The sequence below is a fragment of the Amphiprion ocellaris genome, chromosome 17 (genome assembly GCF_022539595.1).
Source record: "Amphiprion ocellaris isolate individual 3 ecotype Okinawa chromosome 17, ASM2253959v1, whole genome shotgun sequence".
In the NCBI taxonomy this organism is placed as follows: domain Eukaryota; kingdom Metazoa; phylum Chordata; class Actinopteri; family Pomacentridae; genus Amphiprion; species Amphiprion ocellaris.
This window is the reverse complement of record NC_072782.1, coordinates 24816347-24832335: the sequence shown is the minus strand read 5'-3', so window position 1 is coordinate 24832335 and position 15989 is coordinate 24816347. Positions and strand designations below refer to the sequence as shown.

The 15989-nt window shown below is 38.6% G+C and overlaps 1 protein-coding gene across 2 annotated transcripts in view; it reads left to right on the top strand.

The window, feature by feature from the left end:
* slc12a2 (solute carrier family 12 member 2) overlaps positions 1-11244 on the top strand; it is a 68490-nt gene extending 57246 nt beyond the window's left edge. For both annotated transcript variants that reach the window (XM_023273074.3, XM_023273073.3), the window contains 6 exons: positions 124-246; positions 2174-2285; positions 5195-5281; positions 6337-6472; positions 6797-6864; positions 8550-11244. In XM_023273074.3, the coding sequence (XP_023128842.1) occupies positions 124-246; positions 2174-2285; positions 5195-5281; positions 6337-6472; positions 6797-6864; positions 8550-8685 (662 nt within the window). In that variant the 3' untranslated portion in view covers positions 8686-11244. The remainder of the gene's footprint in view (positions 1-123; positions 247-2173; positions 2286-5194; positions 5282-6336; positions 6473-6796; positions 6865-8549) is intronic.
* Positions 11245-15989: the final 4745 nt, after the last annotated feature.

Below are 15989 nucleotides of genomic sequence, written 5' to 3'. Positions count from 1 at the left end.
GTGACAATTTAAAATTATAAGCGGTAAAACTCATCATTACTCAGTTCAGTTCAGCTGATTTGGTGTGTGTGTCTGTGTGTGTCTGTGTGTGTGTGTGTCTGTGCACTCTAACCATTTCTACAGACAAGAAAAGCCCAACAGTACCCCTGAATGTGTCTGACCAGAGGCTGCTGGAAGCCAGCCAGCAGTTCCAGAAAAAACAGGGGAAAGGAACAGTGGATGTCTGGTGGCTGTTTGATGATGGAGGTAAGTCTGAGAAAAACAGTTATGTCTTGTTTTGGGAGAAGTGATGAAGGTAAGTACCATTCAACTCAATAACCGCTAGATGAATTATGGAGTGGCAGTGCACTAGTTTTAATTTTGTGAGGACCACAAAAAAATAACAGCAAAAAAACAAACAGATAAGGCCTGTTCATGTTAAGATTTGAATGTTTTAGAAATATTTTTCAGACTGACAACCAGACATCACCTCAATTGCTATGAAAAAATAACAAATTTATTGGTGGGTAATCAATGTTTATGCTGTGAGCTGTCTTTGATTTTTGTGGTCAGAATACAAATTTGGTGTACCAAAAACTATTTACAATAAAATAATAATCATCTCTACAGCTTGTCATAAATTATTGGTGGTCAGCAGAAAAACATAGAGGCAGAAGGAATTAAATGCAGGTACTAAAAATGTAATTACATCCATATCTGTAAAAAGAATAAATCTCTCAGTGATATGTTGATTACTGGACCTGACAGAGACAATATGACTCATACTATATTTGATAGAATGATTTGAGGTCTCTGTCAGCTCAGTTGGGGGTAGAAAGATGCTGCAAAGACATGACTCATGACTTATAGCACTGTGACCAGTGTCACTTCAAATATGGAGTTTCATTATCATGTGAGTCTCTTCAGTTTTTACAGTAGAGACACTGACACTCATGGGTGCAAGTAAAACTGTTGTCTGGACTGCAATGCTATCACTTGTGGCTCAGTTGTGAACTGCTGCTAATAACTGACTAAAATATATATAATAAAGTATGCAGGCCCCTTAACTTTTGCATACTTAGTTGTGCATTTTATTTTAAGATAATAAAGTTGATATCTCTAAATGTGCTTTAGTCACTCAGCCAAAGCCCAGACTGAAAACCCACAGAACGTATGTGGAGACACCTATAGATGGCAGTTCACAGACACTTCCTATCTAATTAATCAAAACCTGTGAAATCTGCTTGGAGGAATGGAATAAACTGCCCAAATTCAGATGTATGAAGCCTGTTGAGATATAGCCAAGCAGACTTGATGCTGTAACTGCCGACAGTGGGGCATCTACAATGTACTGATTTAAGACTCAAAATACTTGTGAAACTTCTTTTTTTTTAATCAGGCTTTTACACCGGTGACTGCAATGGTCAAATATTTCCTTAAGTTGTTTGTTTGTCCAGTTCTTGTGAATGTGATGATCACCCTTTCATGGAAACGGTGTTCCCTGATGGCTGTGACCTCTTTCAGCAAGATGATGTGTCATGCCACAAAGCAAAAATGGTTCAGGAATGGTTAGAGGAGCACAATGGGTTTGAGGTGTTGACTTGGCCTCCAAATTCCCCAGTTCTCAGTCCAATCCAGCATCTGTGGGATGTGCTAGACAAACAAGTCCGATCCATAGAGGCCCCACCTCGCGATTTACAGGACTTGAAGGATCTGCTGCTAACATCCTGCTGCCAGATACCACAGCAAGCCTTCAGGGGTCTGGTGGAGTCCATGCCTTGATGGGTCAGGGCTGTTTTGGCAGCAAAAGAGGGACCAACACAGTATTAGGCAGGTGGTCATAATGCTATGCCTGATCGGTGTATGACTTGGCTAGCTAATATTTGTCAGCTTGATTTGATACACTGTTTGATGACAGACGGTTCCTAGGAGCTTTTAGATCATCCAGTTCCTTTTGTTTAATTCAGAGGGCAGCTTTTTATTACTGTGACGCTTTGCAGGGGTTGCTAATGGTTGGTCAGGGAGCTTGTATCGACGGGGCTAAATCTGGCGAATCTTACTTGCTCAAGTAAAAAACGCCTTCAAAGCTCCATGGTTTTGGCTTGAGGGTCCAACACCTGGGAGGCAGCAGATAATTTATGTTTACATCACAGAAGGTGCGAGTTGAGCAGCCACGTATTTTCTCCCCATTTAGGACTGACCTTGCTGATCCCATACCTACTGACCAACAAGAAAAGGTGGAAGGACTGCAAGATCCGTGTCTTTATTGGAGGCAAAATCAACAGGATTGATCATGATCGCCGAGCGTAAGTACTGCACATTGTCACTGTCTGCTGTTAAGTTTAAAGGTGAACATGTATTGGATCGTATTAGCCTGTAGCGCATGTGCCAAAAGGAATGAGTGCTTAATTGTTTTTCCCAACAATTGGGATTGATTGCATGTTGTTAACTTTTTTAATGACTCTTTGAAATCATCTGTTATTGCCAAGCGTAATAAATATAATATCTAAACATAAAACAAATAAAAATGACCCTTAACATGTAATACTAATTAATGACAATAGTTAAATTTAATTATTATTTTTAAGCACAGTATGTATAATATATATAATGTTATTTATAATATAGTATACATAACATTGGATGAGAATAGGATGAAGCTTGACAACAGCTGTTTACAAAATAATGTACAGCTGAGACAACACACATTGTCAAAATATGTATCAGATTTGTACATTTGAAATTGCAACGGAGAAACTTCAATACAAGTCATAACTCTGAGTGAGCTTGAGCTTGAAGGTTTATTATTAGCCTTGGAAATGGCAATTTGATGAGAAAAGGTCCACTCATGTTAAATTTTGTGCTGAGGAGATCACAAGATGTGGAGACTTTAATTTTTGTATTGTAGTTGCTATTGTCATGTAGGCGATTTTATGGTTTGTTTTGAAAACCCTCTTATGGCGTTCTCAAATTTGCTTGGGAAGACGGAAATCGATATATAACACAATGAATTTTTTGGTCCTCAGTATTGTGAATTGTAGTTAGTGAGCAGACACCACCAGTATGTGCCTTTACAGAAGGCCGCAATGTTTAAAACAACGGCAATCCTCTCCTCGTCTGCTCTGTGCTTGTGTGCCTCCTGGGTTATGGCTTCATCAGAACCGTTAGCGTTAGACCAGAAATGCTACTGTCCTTTTTACTGTGGCAGAAGTTTTTTTTCTCATCAAATATAATTTTGTTTTGTTTATAATGTAAATGTGTTGGCAGAAAAGCCTGGAAAGTGGACACACTCATTCAGTTTACAACCCTCTTAGCATCACCAGAAATCAACTTACAGGTTAACATTGAAGGAAAAGTTCAGTGATTTTAGACACGGCTTTCCTTCTGAGTTGGGGTTTTTATAGGTCTTTTGTCTGTGTGGTAAATATAGAGCTGTAGTCAGGATGTGATGAGTCAAAATCAGCTTCTGGCACCAGGTGGTACAGGGAAATCATGGCTTTTTTCTTCTTTTTTTTTAAGGATAGCAATCCTTTTTAACTTCATCAGTGACTGATATGGGGTGGGGTTGGGTGGACTGAATATTATAAAAACATTTTTGAAATGGCTTGTTTTTCTTTTTATCTGTTCTAATTGACATTTTTTCTTCTTAAGATTTTTTCTTTTTTAGATAAAATATTAAATAAGCCTAACTTAGCAGAAAGACCAGAATCCAGAGGAAATAGCTATTTTTGCAAAGCTCTAACAGAAAGATGCCAACACCTTTGAAACACACTAATTAACATGTTGTGTGTTGTTTGTGTAATCTAAGAATGACCAGAAATTTCAACATAACAATTTGTGGTTTTAGGTGGTGTCTTGTGCTAAAATTGTGTTGTTAAAGGACAGTTTTTCCATCCACATAATGTTTGCTTTACTTACTGTAAAGTACAAACACAATGGTGCCAAAGTTGACAAGCTCACTGTAATGACACCACATACCACACCATAATACTCCCTAAATTTGGCATTTCTGTAGACATTAGACCAACAAAATGCACTATATTAATCCAGGAGCTTTAGAGGCACTGGTTGTGTTTATGCTAAGTTAGGGAAACCACGTCTTCAACAAAATGTTGAACTGTTCCTCTAAGGTTTTAGTATTTCCAATATTGTCTTTATCTGCATGAACCTTCATGACAGAATCATTTTTCAGCACAAAGGAAGCTCTGCTGCTCTGTTAACACACACACACACACACACACACACACACACACACACACACACACACACACACACGCACGCAAAGAGAGAGAGTCTCTTCCCCAGTCTCTCTGTCTTTCTGTTATTGTCTGCTACAGCTGCCTCCTACCTCCTTTTGTTGGCTAAAATTAGCATGGTGCTAGCACTGGAGCCTTTTATCAGTGCCAGTGCACTTTGAAATCCCATTTGTGTCTGTTTACTGCAAAACCACAAATTGTCCATTTCAACGTCTATCTAATGCATCAGTGTTTTCCTGTCAATGACTGCAATGCCTGTTGCATGCATTTGCACAACAGTATTTTTTTCCAGTTACAGAAGGATTGCAGTGTGTCTATGCTTATTACACGCAATATAAATTGAAATTCGCTGCGTCACCACAGCAACGGCAGTCAATGAAAAGTCACAATTTTAATAACTTAAGGTTGTTCAGTGACGCCCATTAAATATCTGGTTAATTCTCTCGGAGGAGTCCTGTAAAATATACGGACTGCAGATTGCAACAGCGGTGCAAAAATGTCTCAGTAAATTCAATATGGCTGACTTGATGTGGGATTAAAATATGGCTCTAACAGGTTTTGTTGTAAGTCTGTAAGTTTTGTTGTGCCTGTCAAATTTGGTGTATGTAGGTCAAATGTAATGTGGGGCCTTTAGCTTTGAAGTTTTGCAGTGGTTGCTATTGAATCATTTTGCCACACCCATGCAAAAGAGCTATAAACCGTATAAAGCACTCAGCTTCTTTGATGTTGAGGCTAAAGGAAATGACTCTGAGACACAGAATGCTCCCAGTAAACCCTCTTCTACCTGTCTCCACCCTCCCAGCTCTATGTTCAAACAGGGTTATTTAGGGCAGCTTCCCCTGGCATTCAGGATGAATCAGTGCCGCTATCTCTGTCCACTGTTTCTTTTGCTTTTAAATATGTGCTGCTGGTTTCCAGTATTTACCCCAAAGCTCTTTGTCTTTGTTGTTTCGTTGCAGAATGGCCACTCTGCTGAGTAAATTCAGGATAGACTTCTCGGACATCACTGTGCTGGGAGACATCAATACCAAGCCCAAAAAGGAGCAGTAAGTCCTCTTCAATAAAGCTGAAAAAGCAAGGTTTCTATCAGCTCAATCCGGTTTTCAATTTTGACCGTCATCCCTCTCATATTACAAAAATGTATTACAGACGTTCGGGCTCCAAAAGGACACACAATTCTCCAGTAAAAGCTGGTCCATTTAAGACCAATCACTGTTGTTGACCTGTGTTACAAAAAAACTGTGAAGAAAGAAGTGGGTGGATATATATATTAAATGAAGATGACATATCTGTATGACAAGAGAAAGCTTTTACAATAATCTAAGAAGAGGGAAAGTTGAGCTAATTTATTTTAGTGTTTTACTATTTTAGCATTTTAATTTGCTTTGGACAGACGATGAGTGGAAAACTCCACTACTGATTTGTGTTCTACGTATCCACCACTGATTTCAGTAACACCATAGTATTCACAAAGTTCATGTCTGAGATCTGCAAACATAGTGGCATTTGTTAAAAGAAGTGCAAACCAAACAGTCAGACAGGTTAGAAACATTTCTCGAAGTTAGTCAGACTTATTTGGTAAATATTTACAAAAGACAGTTTGGGTCAGAATTTTGTGTTCTCCTTCATGTTCTCTCTCAGACTTTGAAGGCACGCTGCCTGCTTCAACTTTCACCTGCTGTACTACATCCCATGAACATTTAGTTTTCTCACAATGAGGGATTATTATCATCCTCACTTTGACTTTAACCTCCAAATAAATCGGCTTAAGTTAGCCTAATAAATCTCTTTCCTTGTCTGTTTCCTTAATTGTTAGAGCAGACAGATCTGATCTGGTCTGTGTGGTTTTCCTTTTTATGGCAGGTGACCTTCATTGATATTGCTCTAGTGACTGATAGCAACGAATGCAAAAAATATGGAAAAAGGTTCATGTTGTAATATACTTTTTAAGTCTCTCCTTGATTTGATCATGTGATTAATCAAAGAAAGCACATCATTTCCACAACCTGTTGTCGTCACATCTGTCTACAGTTTTCACATTTTGATGTTGTTTCCTGGCTTTTCTAAGCGGGTTAATCATGAAGTCGATGTTGTTACGCAGTGTGGCAGCCTTTGAGGAGATGATTGAGCCATATCGCCTGAAAGAAGACGACATGGAACAAGAGGCGGCTGAGAGGCTGAAGAACAGTGAACCGTGGAGGATCACCGATAATGAGCTGGAGCTGTACCGCGCCAAGGTCTGTACACGCTGTATTCATTCTAGTTCACTGTATACTGTACTCTTCTGTGTATTTTAATGTCACAAGTCTAATATATTTGTCGGGCTTTAACAAGTTCCACATCACTAAATCTTTTAAAGCCTTTACAATACAAGAAAATGTCAAGGGACTAAAGGGTTTGCTAACCTTCTGCCTGTTTTTAACCGGTCCGTAAACGGAGTGGAAACAGTTGAGGTTAAGCATGCTGTGTGGCTTCTAGTCTGTGTTACAGCTTGTGATAATTGTCCGTTTAGTTGATGCCAGGATGTTTGAACCCATGTTTTTGTTTGTTTTGTCTTTCAGACCAATCGTCAGATCAGACTCAACGAGCTGCTGAAAGAGCACTCAAGCACGGCCAACCTCATTGTAATGTAGGTTGCTTCTGTCTGTCTGTTACTGTGTGTGCATGTGTGAGTCAGTTTGACTTTTTGATCTTTCAAATGAGGACATTTTGGTAAAGTGAAGACCTTTATTTTCTGGTTCTGCCATTTTCTCACACGCTAAAAGAGCAGCTGAGTTGATTTATTGTTAAAGTTAGAATTAGGTTTATGTTAGGGTAGAGGGATCGGGAAATGACCTCAGAAGCATAGTGTTTGTGTAATAGTTTCTGTAACAGTGAATGGAAACAATATAAGCAGGTTGTTTTTTTCCTGGAAGTGGAGAATTCAGTCTAAGGGATGAAGAAACTTGATTTATCTACATCGTAAGCCCGTTGCAGACATGGGGCATGGAACATTGCTGGCTTTGTGACAGCATTCTATTCATTCAGACTAGGGGAGTAATGTGGAAAGATCCTTCCCCTAACTACATCACGCAACTCTAAGTACCTTTGCTTGTGCGTTCCTATCCATTAATGTGATGGCTCGATTCAAACGTGTGCCATGATAAAAGTGATACAGAAATGTTACTAGTCCAACCTCATAATAAAGCTGGCACAGCCTTTACGTAAGTATGACCAGGGTGCACATTCAGACATGACGCAGGCGTGTTACACAGAGCGCATGTCTGAAAGGGACTCTATAGATATACACATGAATTACAGAGATTCACACCTTTGTAATTTAATAAACTCAGTTGATTACCTTGCTTTCAGTGGTAGTTAGCCTCCTCCTGACTACCCTCTCAAACTTCTCATTTGTTGTTTGTTTTTTTTATCTTGCTCATACTGAAATTCTCACCATTACTCCCGCTGCAGTAACCATGTTTGCCCCTGCCTGCTCCTCAAAGCAGTCATTCTCTTGATTCACAGCCTTGCATCGATTTTATGTCTTGTCCTATCCTGCAGGTAAAAGACACTAATTTTCAGGACAAATGTAAATTGCGATGATGTCCAGAATGTCTCAGTATGTTGTTATCAGTCTAGTGACAATTATATGGCAGACTGCAAGGCAACAGTCTAATTCCTTTCGAGCATTTTTGTTGTGAAACACATAAGAAACAGTACAAATGACATGCAACCCAAATTATGGACAAAGTGCTCCACTTTGAATGGAAGCACTTCAACAAAACAGACATTCTTAAAACAAAATTGAGAGTGGGAAGACTCACAAACAAGCAGCAGACGAAGGTTCCTGTAGTAAATCTTAGCAGAGCGTCTCAAAGGAGGAAACTCTGAATTTGGTGATGTCTAAGAGTTCTAGACTTGAGGCAGTCATTGATTACAAAGTATCTGCAGCCAAGTATTAAAAATAATTCCTAAATAGGATATGTTGATTTGCCCATTTCTCTTCTAGTCTGTACAAGCACCAGTGTAGAAGACTGTGAAAATAATGGCTATAATTCCTAAACAGTAAATGTAACATTTTTGCGAAACCCCTTGAATTTTTGAATTTCAGCTGAAAGTCTACACTTCCGTCGCTTCTTGATTAGTTCATTTCAACTCCATTGTTGTGTACAGAAACAAAACATGTCACTGTCCAAGTACTGACCCAACAGTATGTTGTCTGTGTCAGTATGTGTTTAGCACTGAAACTCTGCTGTTACATCAAAAATGTAAACATAAACATGCCCTAGTAACAACCGTTCTGTGTTTTGTGCATCCTCTTCTTCTGTGCAGGAGCCTGCCATTAGCCAGGAAGGGTGCAGTGTCCAGCGCTCTGTACATGGCCTGGTTGGAGGCGTTGTCCAAGGACCTGCCGCCCATACTCCTGGTGCGCGGCAACCACCAGAGTGTCCTCACGTTCTACTCTTAAACGCACACCACCAGAAAGAAAACCCATGTTTTTAAGTCTTACATCCACGTTAGCCTCTGGGGGCACATCCACCTACACATCCCAGTTCCAGTCCAAACCTAAAGGTGCAGCACATACACTCCAAAGATGGTAGAAAACACAGCCACTGATGGACACCATGCTGGTAATACGAGTAAGAAGTGATATTGTTTGAGACGTAATGAAGCGCTACATGTGATGAAAGAATGTCAGGATTAGGGTGGGAGCTGGTTGCATGGCTGCCCACTCTGCTTCTTTCTTTCTTTTTGTTCCAAGATGTCTGCGTTTTTCTCATGTAGCTCCAGTTTCTTCTAATTTCCTCGTACAAAGCTGTCACTTTTTTTAAAGTTGATTTTTCTCAGGCTCCAAAGCAGTAGTGCACAATGTTAATGGTGTTGTTCTCATGTTATGAAATATCTTGATGTCCAACCTGTTACGTTAGTTAGAGCAGTTGTTGTGTTTGTTGCAGCAATAATCACCCTGTTGTTTTCTTTAAATATTGGGAGAGAACCATACAGAACGCTTTGCAACACCCTCTTAAGCCTTATGGATGTGCCTTCCAGTTGAATCAGAATAAATATTTGTAATCGCTATCCAGATTGACAATATTACCTATTATACTGGTGGATAATGGTTAGTTGTTGGTTTTTCTTTTTGTTTGTTTTATAATGTGATTCCTTCTTATTTGGAGCATTGTATTTATGAGTGGATTGCAACAATTTAACAAAGGAGTCCACTTGATTGAACGTTTTCTCAGTTAATGCTCTCTCTATTTTACCTTAATCAGCATGTTGATGTTGCAACAGTTTTGTTTTTGTTTGATTTCTTCACTTTTGAGTCTTCCTTTATAAAGATGTCTATTTACAGTAGCCTCAACTACTCAACACAAGACACAATTTATCTTTTGGGCACAGTGCCTAGAAAAAAGTGCACATGGTCTTAAATTTAAGATCTCACTGTCACAAAAGATGTGAATCTAGTTTTTCGTGAACCTTGTCAGGTGGAAAGACTATCTCTCCCATGTAGCTGCTGATCGACTAAATTGTTTCTTTCAACAACATTCTGTGTTTCTGTGTCCACATGTAGAGTTCTTCCCATGTAAAGAAACTCCTCTATCCAACAAGCTAGTTAAAACCTTGCCTTAATGCTAGAACTAACGATTGTCATGAATTCCTTTTCTCTTATAAGCCATACTGGCTGAATGGTTTGTGAGTAAATGCAGATAATGATCCAGTGCTAATATGTTAGAAGTTTCAGCACACTTGTCTTCTGTGCTGTATATGCATCTTCATTTTCTTCCTGTAGTCCACCCACCTTAGTCTGTTACAGTGCTTGCTGTAGGTCTGTGTGTTGCTGGTGAAGTGGTTAATATAGTAACATAAATCCCACATTTCCAGTGTTGGCACCGCTGTAGACTTGACATATGCGCTCAGGCAGACTTGGCTGGCTGCTTATTTGCTGTGTGGGTGTATGAAGGACTGCTGGTCTCCCATTCCCCACAAAGCCTGGATGGGCTGAGAGATGAATGACATGCAAGCTTCACACTGGAAGATTTTCTGGCAGAAGAATGTGTCAAGGCTGAGTGAAGATATACCTCTATGCATATGAGCTCGTGTTGCATGTACTTAGAATTGAAGTCCACTGCTCCATCATGTGAGGATCTGCTCGCCTCAGTTCATCAGGAGCACTTTAGGCACATCCCTCTCCTTTACTCTAATTATTACTATCACTGACTTTTAGCCTTTTTTTTAGGGTACCTTGACTCTAAAAATACCCATATATAGACCAACTCACAGTCAGATAGTCATGTTCTAAATAAGTCAAGTGTTCCTTGTTCTACCATGAACTTAGAGAATATTGGTCTGAGGTTACTGTTTTATATTATAACTGGTTACTGCTGTTACAAAGCCACAGTACAGTATAACGGTTACTTAGTGAAGTAGTAAAGTTACATTGATTTTAAAGGTGTGTTCAGACTGAATGCCATCTGGTGGATGAAACTATACCCAGTGCAGTGAAAATTGCTGCATCCACACATGGAGAAAAATTATCCTTACCCCAAAATCTCAACTCATAGAACAAGAACACAGAAATTTACAAGAGACTTTGTAAAAGCAGGTAAAGAAAGTCTTTTTTAAAGTGCAGAGCTTACAGCAAAGTCATCAAAGGTGATTGAAGCCCAACTACAGCAGTGAAACTTGTCTAGATAACATGACGGTAAAACATTTGTTCAGTCTGAATGTACCTTAAGGATGGCTTAAATTGTACCTGCATAAATGAGTGATTGCATTTGAATTGCGGATGACATGACCAGCCATTGTGTAAGCAGGATGATGTGTTGCTAACAGTGCAGTTTGTCATAAAATGTCTGCACAGGTCATTGCAGGTGGTCTACTGTTTTCCATTTTCAACAACTTGGTTTTAAACTACAGTGCAATTCAGAATAAAAGAAGGTCTCTTTGGACTGCTAGGGATTATGGTTGGTGATATTAAAACTGCCACAAACCTAATGGAATAAAACAGGGTATTTTTTGTAATGTACTTCCTTTTCTGTCTTTTTCCCCAGAAACAACCAGTTTTAGCATTTACCTTATTACTTCCACATACTCTGTCTTTCCCTGTATGCAAATTCAGAAGAGGAATGTGCCACAATGCTTAGTTGAATGTACTCTTTAATAATGAACATTATTGCTAGGAGTTAGTGTACACAGTCTTCTTGTTCTACTCTGTTTTCCATTCTCATTTTTCAATTAGCACACCATAGAGCAGTGAACCGTATGCATACTTCATTGTGCTGTTAGCATTCATACAACTGCGTCCCACCTGCATCACTCATCACTGCGACTTTTGTCTGTATGTCTGTCCATTACACACACACATATATACATACATATATACATACAGACACACACACACACACACGCACGCATACATATTTACAGATACATGTGTGTGTATATCATTTTAAATCTGAAGGCACAGTCAAACAGTCCTAGATTAAGTACCAGCACACGTTTGCACCCCAAAGAAGTCCCTAAATTATATGTTGCTGCGTATACTAAACACTACAATCATATACTACAATTCTATATAGAGGAGACTGTACTTTTTTTTTGTCAAAATTGGTCTTGGTATGCGTTTTGGGTAACATGAAGCTTAAAATATCAGCGAGTGACAAGGAGATGTGACACTAGGGGGCACTGTTATGTACTGGAACAACATAAAGGTGTGTATGTTTAATCTTTGTTCATTGTTCTGCTGTGAAGCATTCACTGTCCCTTGATGTTACTGAATGGCAACATTACAAACCAGAACACGGGTTACTCTGTATTTGTATATTAAAGGAATTAAATATATATATATGCATGCATGCATATATATTAATATATGTATACATACACTCTCTCTCACACACACACACACACACACACACACACACACACATATATATATATATATATATATATATATATATATATATATATATATATATATATATATATATATATATATATATATATATATATATATACACACACACACATATGTAAATGTATCAGTCTGACATGCAGGGGTTCTTTGTCTTTAAAATGTCACACTAAATGAAGTAAACAAAAAAAAACAACTCCTGTCAACATTTTACAACCAAATAATAGCATTTGTGTGTGTTGTTTTTCATTTGTCTTGATAAATAGATTCTAAAGTCCGACAATAGTACTGTTGTACTCAACAAATCAAATGTCATTAGTACCAAGGTATCATTTTACAACTCCTAATCATTGTATGTTTTTTTTTCTTTTCCTTTTTGCCAAAGCCCCCCTTTCTCTCCAGTCCCCACCTGTCATGTGTCGAGCCATGATGATGGATAATCATGTAAAAAAAAATAAAAATTAGAAACTGGTCCTAATATGTCACAGTGGTTGACCTTTGGTCACCACTACAAACATAATCTAACCTGTAAATAAATTTCTCAGCTTAATGGCATAAACTAAGGGAGTGGATTCATAAGTAATAGTGACAGATTTTAGCATGGAGGAAGATATTTATTTTAGTTCAGAATTTTCTCTGCTTTTTTTTTTCTTTAATATTTTGGTTTTAGGTATAAATTACTTTGCATATTGATCTTTTTCATTAGTTTTTTTGCCTTTTGATTTTAGAAAAAAATCTTTTTGTTCTTTTAGAGTCTATGTATTTCCGTCTTTTCAAAGACTTTGAAGAAAAGACTTGACAACAAACAGTTTAAACCAGTTTTCTCCTGCTTTCACACGAATGTGGATGGAATCAACCAGCTGGTTGAAGCAGTAATGTTTTGATACGCTGTACTGTTAACAGTCACAGATATGCTTTTTCTAACATTTTAACATTTATGATTACCAGTACTTTGTACATCTATATTGCAATAAATAAATCAAATGAAATCAGTTACATTTGCAGTGTACTTTTTTTTGCCTCATGTTGTTACTAAATCAGTAAGACAGAATGTTAAAATATATTTATACTACAACTGATAAATTATGTGATAATCTGTCTTGGAAGTGCAAATGTTAAAAGCAAAAAACTCATTTTCAAACAATACAATTAACTGTTGGATAAGAGGATAAACTAAGCTCAAATGTTCTGTCCATCACTGCAACACAGGGAGGAGTTAAGCTGCTAGAGTCAGTCAATAAAGTCATTGAAATTATTTTCAGGATAATTTTTTTTTTTTTTTTTTTTTAACCATGAGTTTTAGCAATGACATCCTACAAATGCAGAAACTACAGAAGTGAAGAGAAGGTTTTCAGCAGTTACGCTTTCAGTTTGGTTTCTTTAGACTGATTATTTTACCAAAACAGCCTTTGCCACAGAAACCACATAAGTTAGATTATTTATTTATTGATCTTTATTTAACCAGGAGAAATCCCATTGAGATTAACAACCTCTTTTGCAAGGAAGTCCTGACCAAGATAGGCAGCAACAAATACAAAACACAGTTACAAAATTAGACAGTTCAAACATGATTAAAGAATAAAGAAATAAAAAATTAAATTTACAAGCACGTTATAAAAAAACAAGCGCATGTTGTCGGCCTCAAGAACTCAGTTTGTTTTTAAAAGCACTCAATGAGATTGACTCAGTTAATTTCCAATTTTTCTGCAACATATTCCATGCAAAAGTTGCATGTTTTTTCACAAGATTCTCCACATGTGGCTTGAAAGTGTGGGAGTCATCAATCTAGACACCCAGGTATTTATACACATGAACCACCTCTATTTCATTTCCCTCCAGTGTGGACACTGAGGGAGTAATTTGTGGCCACTTCCTAGAATTGGAGCACAGTATTAACTTAGTCTTGTCTGCATTGGGAACAAGGTTCAGATGAGTTCTGGATGGCAACAAAGTATTTCTGCAGGGATTCAATAACCTGAACAAGAGTCGATCCATGCCAGTAAATAACTGTGTCATCAGCATAAAAATGCAAATTAGCATCTGGCACATTTAGACCCAGATCATTGATATAAATAATGAAAAAAAGGGACCTAATACAGAACCCTGCGGCACCCCCTTGTGGACAGTAACAATCTCAGAGTATAGACCATCATATTTAATGCACTGAGTCCTATTACTGAGATAGTTTGCAAACTAAGCGACTGTGTGCTCCGAGAGTTTCGAATGAAGGAGTCTAAGTTTTAAAATATCATGGTCAACAGATCAATAAAAAGTGATGCACGGTGCTGTTTCTTGTCAAGTACAACAATAATGTCATTTACCACCTTCATTGCAGTTGTGATAGTGCTATATGTTTTCTTTCTGAAGCCTGATTGATATTTTGATGAAACAGCATTGGAATATAAGAATGTCTTTACTTGCTCACTCACAGAGCCTCAAGAACTTTGGCCAGCGCTGACAGATTAGATACTGGTTTATAATTAGCTAAAATCGCTGGGTCACCCCCTTTTAATAAAGGGAGAACAGAAGCTGATTTCCAAACTAAGGGAATTTCATTTTTAAAACTGCAGTTACTGCACTCTGCCTTTGGAGGTTAGGGTTAATCTTGGATAATCTTCTGCAGTACATTGCAGAAAAAAGTAACATACACATATGTGAAACACTGGAAAATATAAATAAATAAATTTTGAAAATATCTTTTCAAATTCCATAAAGCCCATTTTCTTCTTTATATTGCAAGAGTGACAACTTCCAAGGGTGACATCTGTAAGCAGACTGCAGAGAGGTGTGTAATACTACAACTCTGCATCCTGGTCTTAATTCTGGGTCGTCATGCTTTAGGAGTTCTAATAAAATCTGCCATATTCCTAGAGATGAGAGCTGCATCATCCATAGTGGGATGGATGCTGTCCCTCCTAATCAGACCAGGTTTTCCCCAGAAAGAGCCCCAGTTATCTATGAAGCCCACATCATTTGCCGGACATCACCTCGACGGCCAGCAGTACAGGCATGTGGCTAAGCATATTGTCACTGGTCAGATCAAGCAGGGGTCCAAAGAAAAATACTGAGTCCGACATGGTTTTGGCAAAGTTACACACCAGTGCCACACTAATTTTGGTGACCTCCGATTGGCGTAACTGGGTGTCATTACTGCTGACATGAATTCTAATCTTACTGTATTCATGTTTATCCTTAGCCAGCAGTTTCAAATTTGATTCTATGTCACCCACTCTGGGCCCTCGGAGGCATTTGACTATGGTCACTGGTGGCGCTAACTTCATATTTCTGACTGTGGAGCTGCCAATGATCAGAATTGGTTTCTTAGTGGGTATGTCGCTGAGTTGGGAAAAAAGATTAGAAACGTGAGGCGGTTGATGGTGAACCAGGGCAGAGGGCTTGAATTTAGGACTACGTTTTCCCACGAACTGTCACCCAGATTCCCTGACTTCCCGGCTGCTCGGAAGCTGCTAGGGGATGGCTACCAGAAGCTACACTAGAAGATATGCTATTGCGGTCCACACCGGCTATGGGGGTCTGGCTAGCTGCTAGCGCGTTGCTTTCCATGGTGTGGAGCCGCGCTTCCAATTCAGAAAGCCTTGCCTCCAAAGCTACAAAAAGGCATTTATTACATATGCCATTATTGCTAAAGGAGGCAGATTTTTTTTAACGTTAGTTTTCATGGTCAAAATGAGAGATCAGGTGGCCGATCTTAAAATAAATCAATATTGATTTTTTATAGAGCGTTAAAGTTTTGCAGAGCCAGGGGGCGGGGCTACTTGATTGACAGTCTGGTCTGGAATGATTGACAGGTCCTATGGAGGCGGCAGCAGAGGCTCTGCTCTCCTCCTTTGGATTAA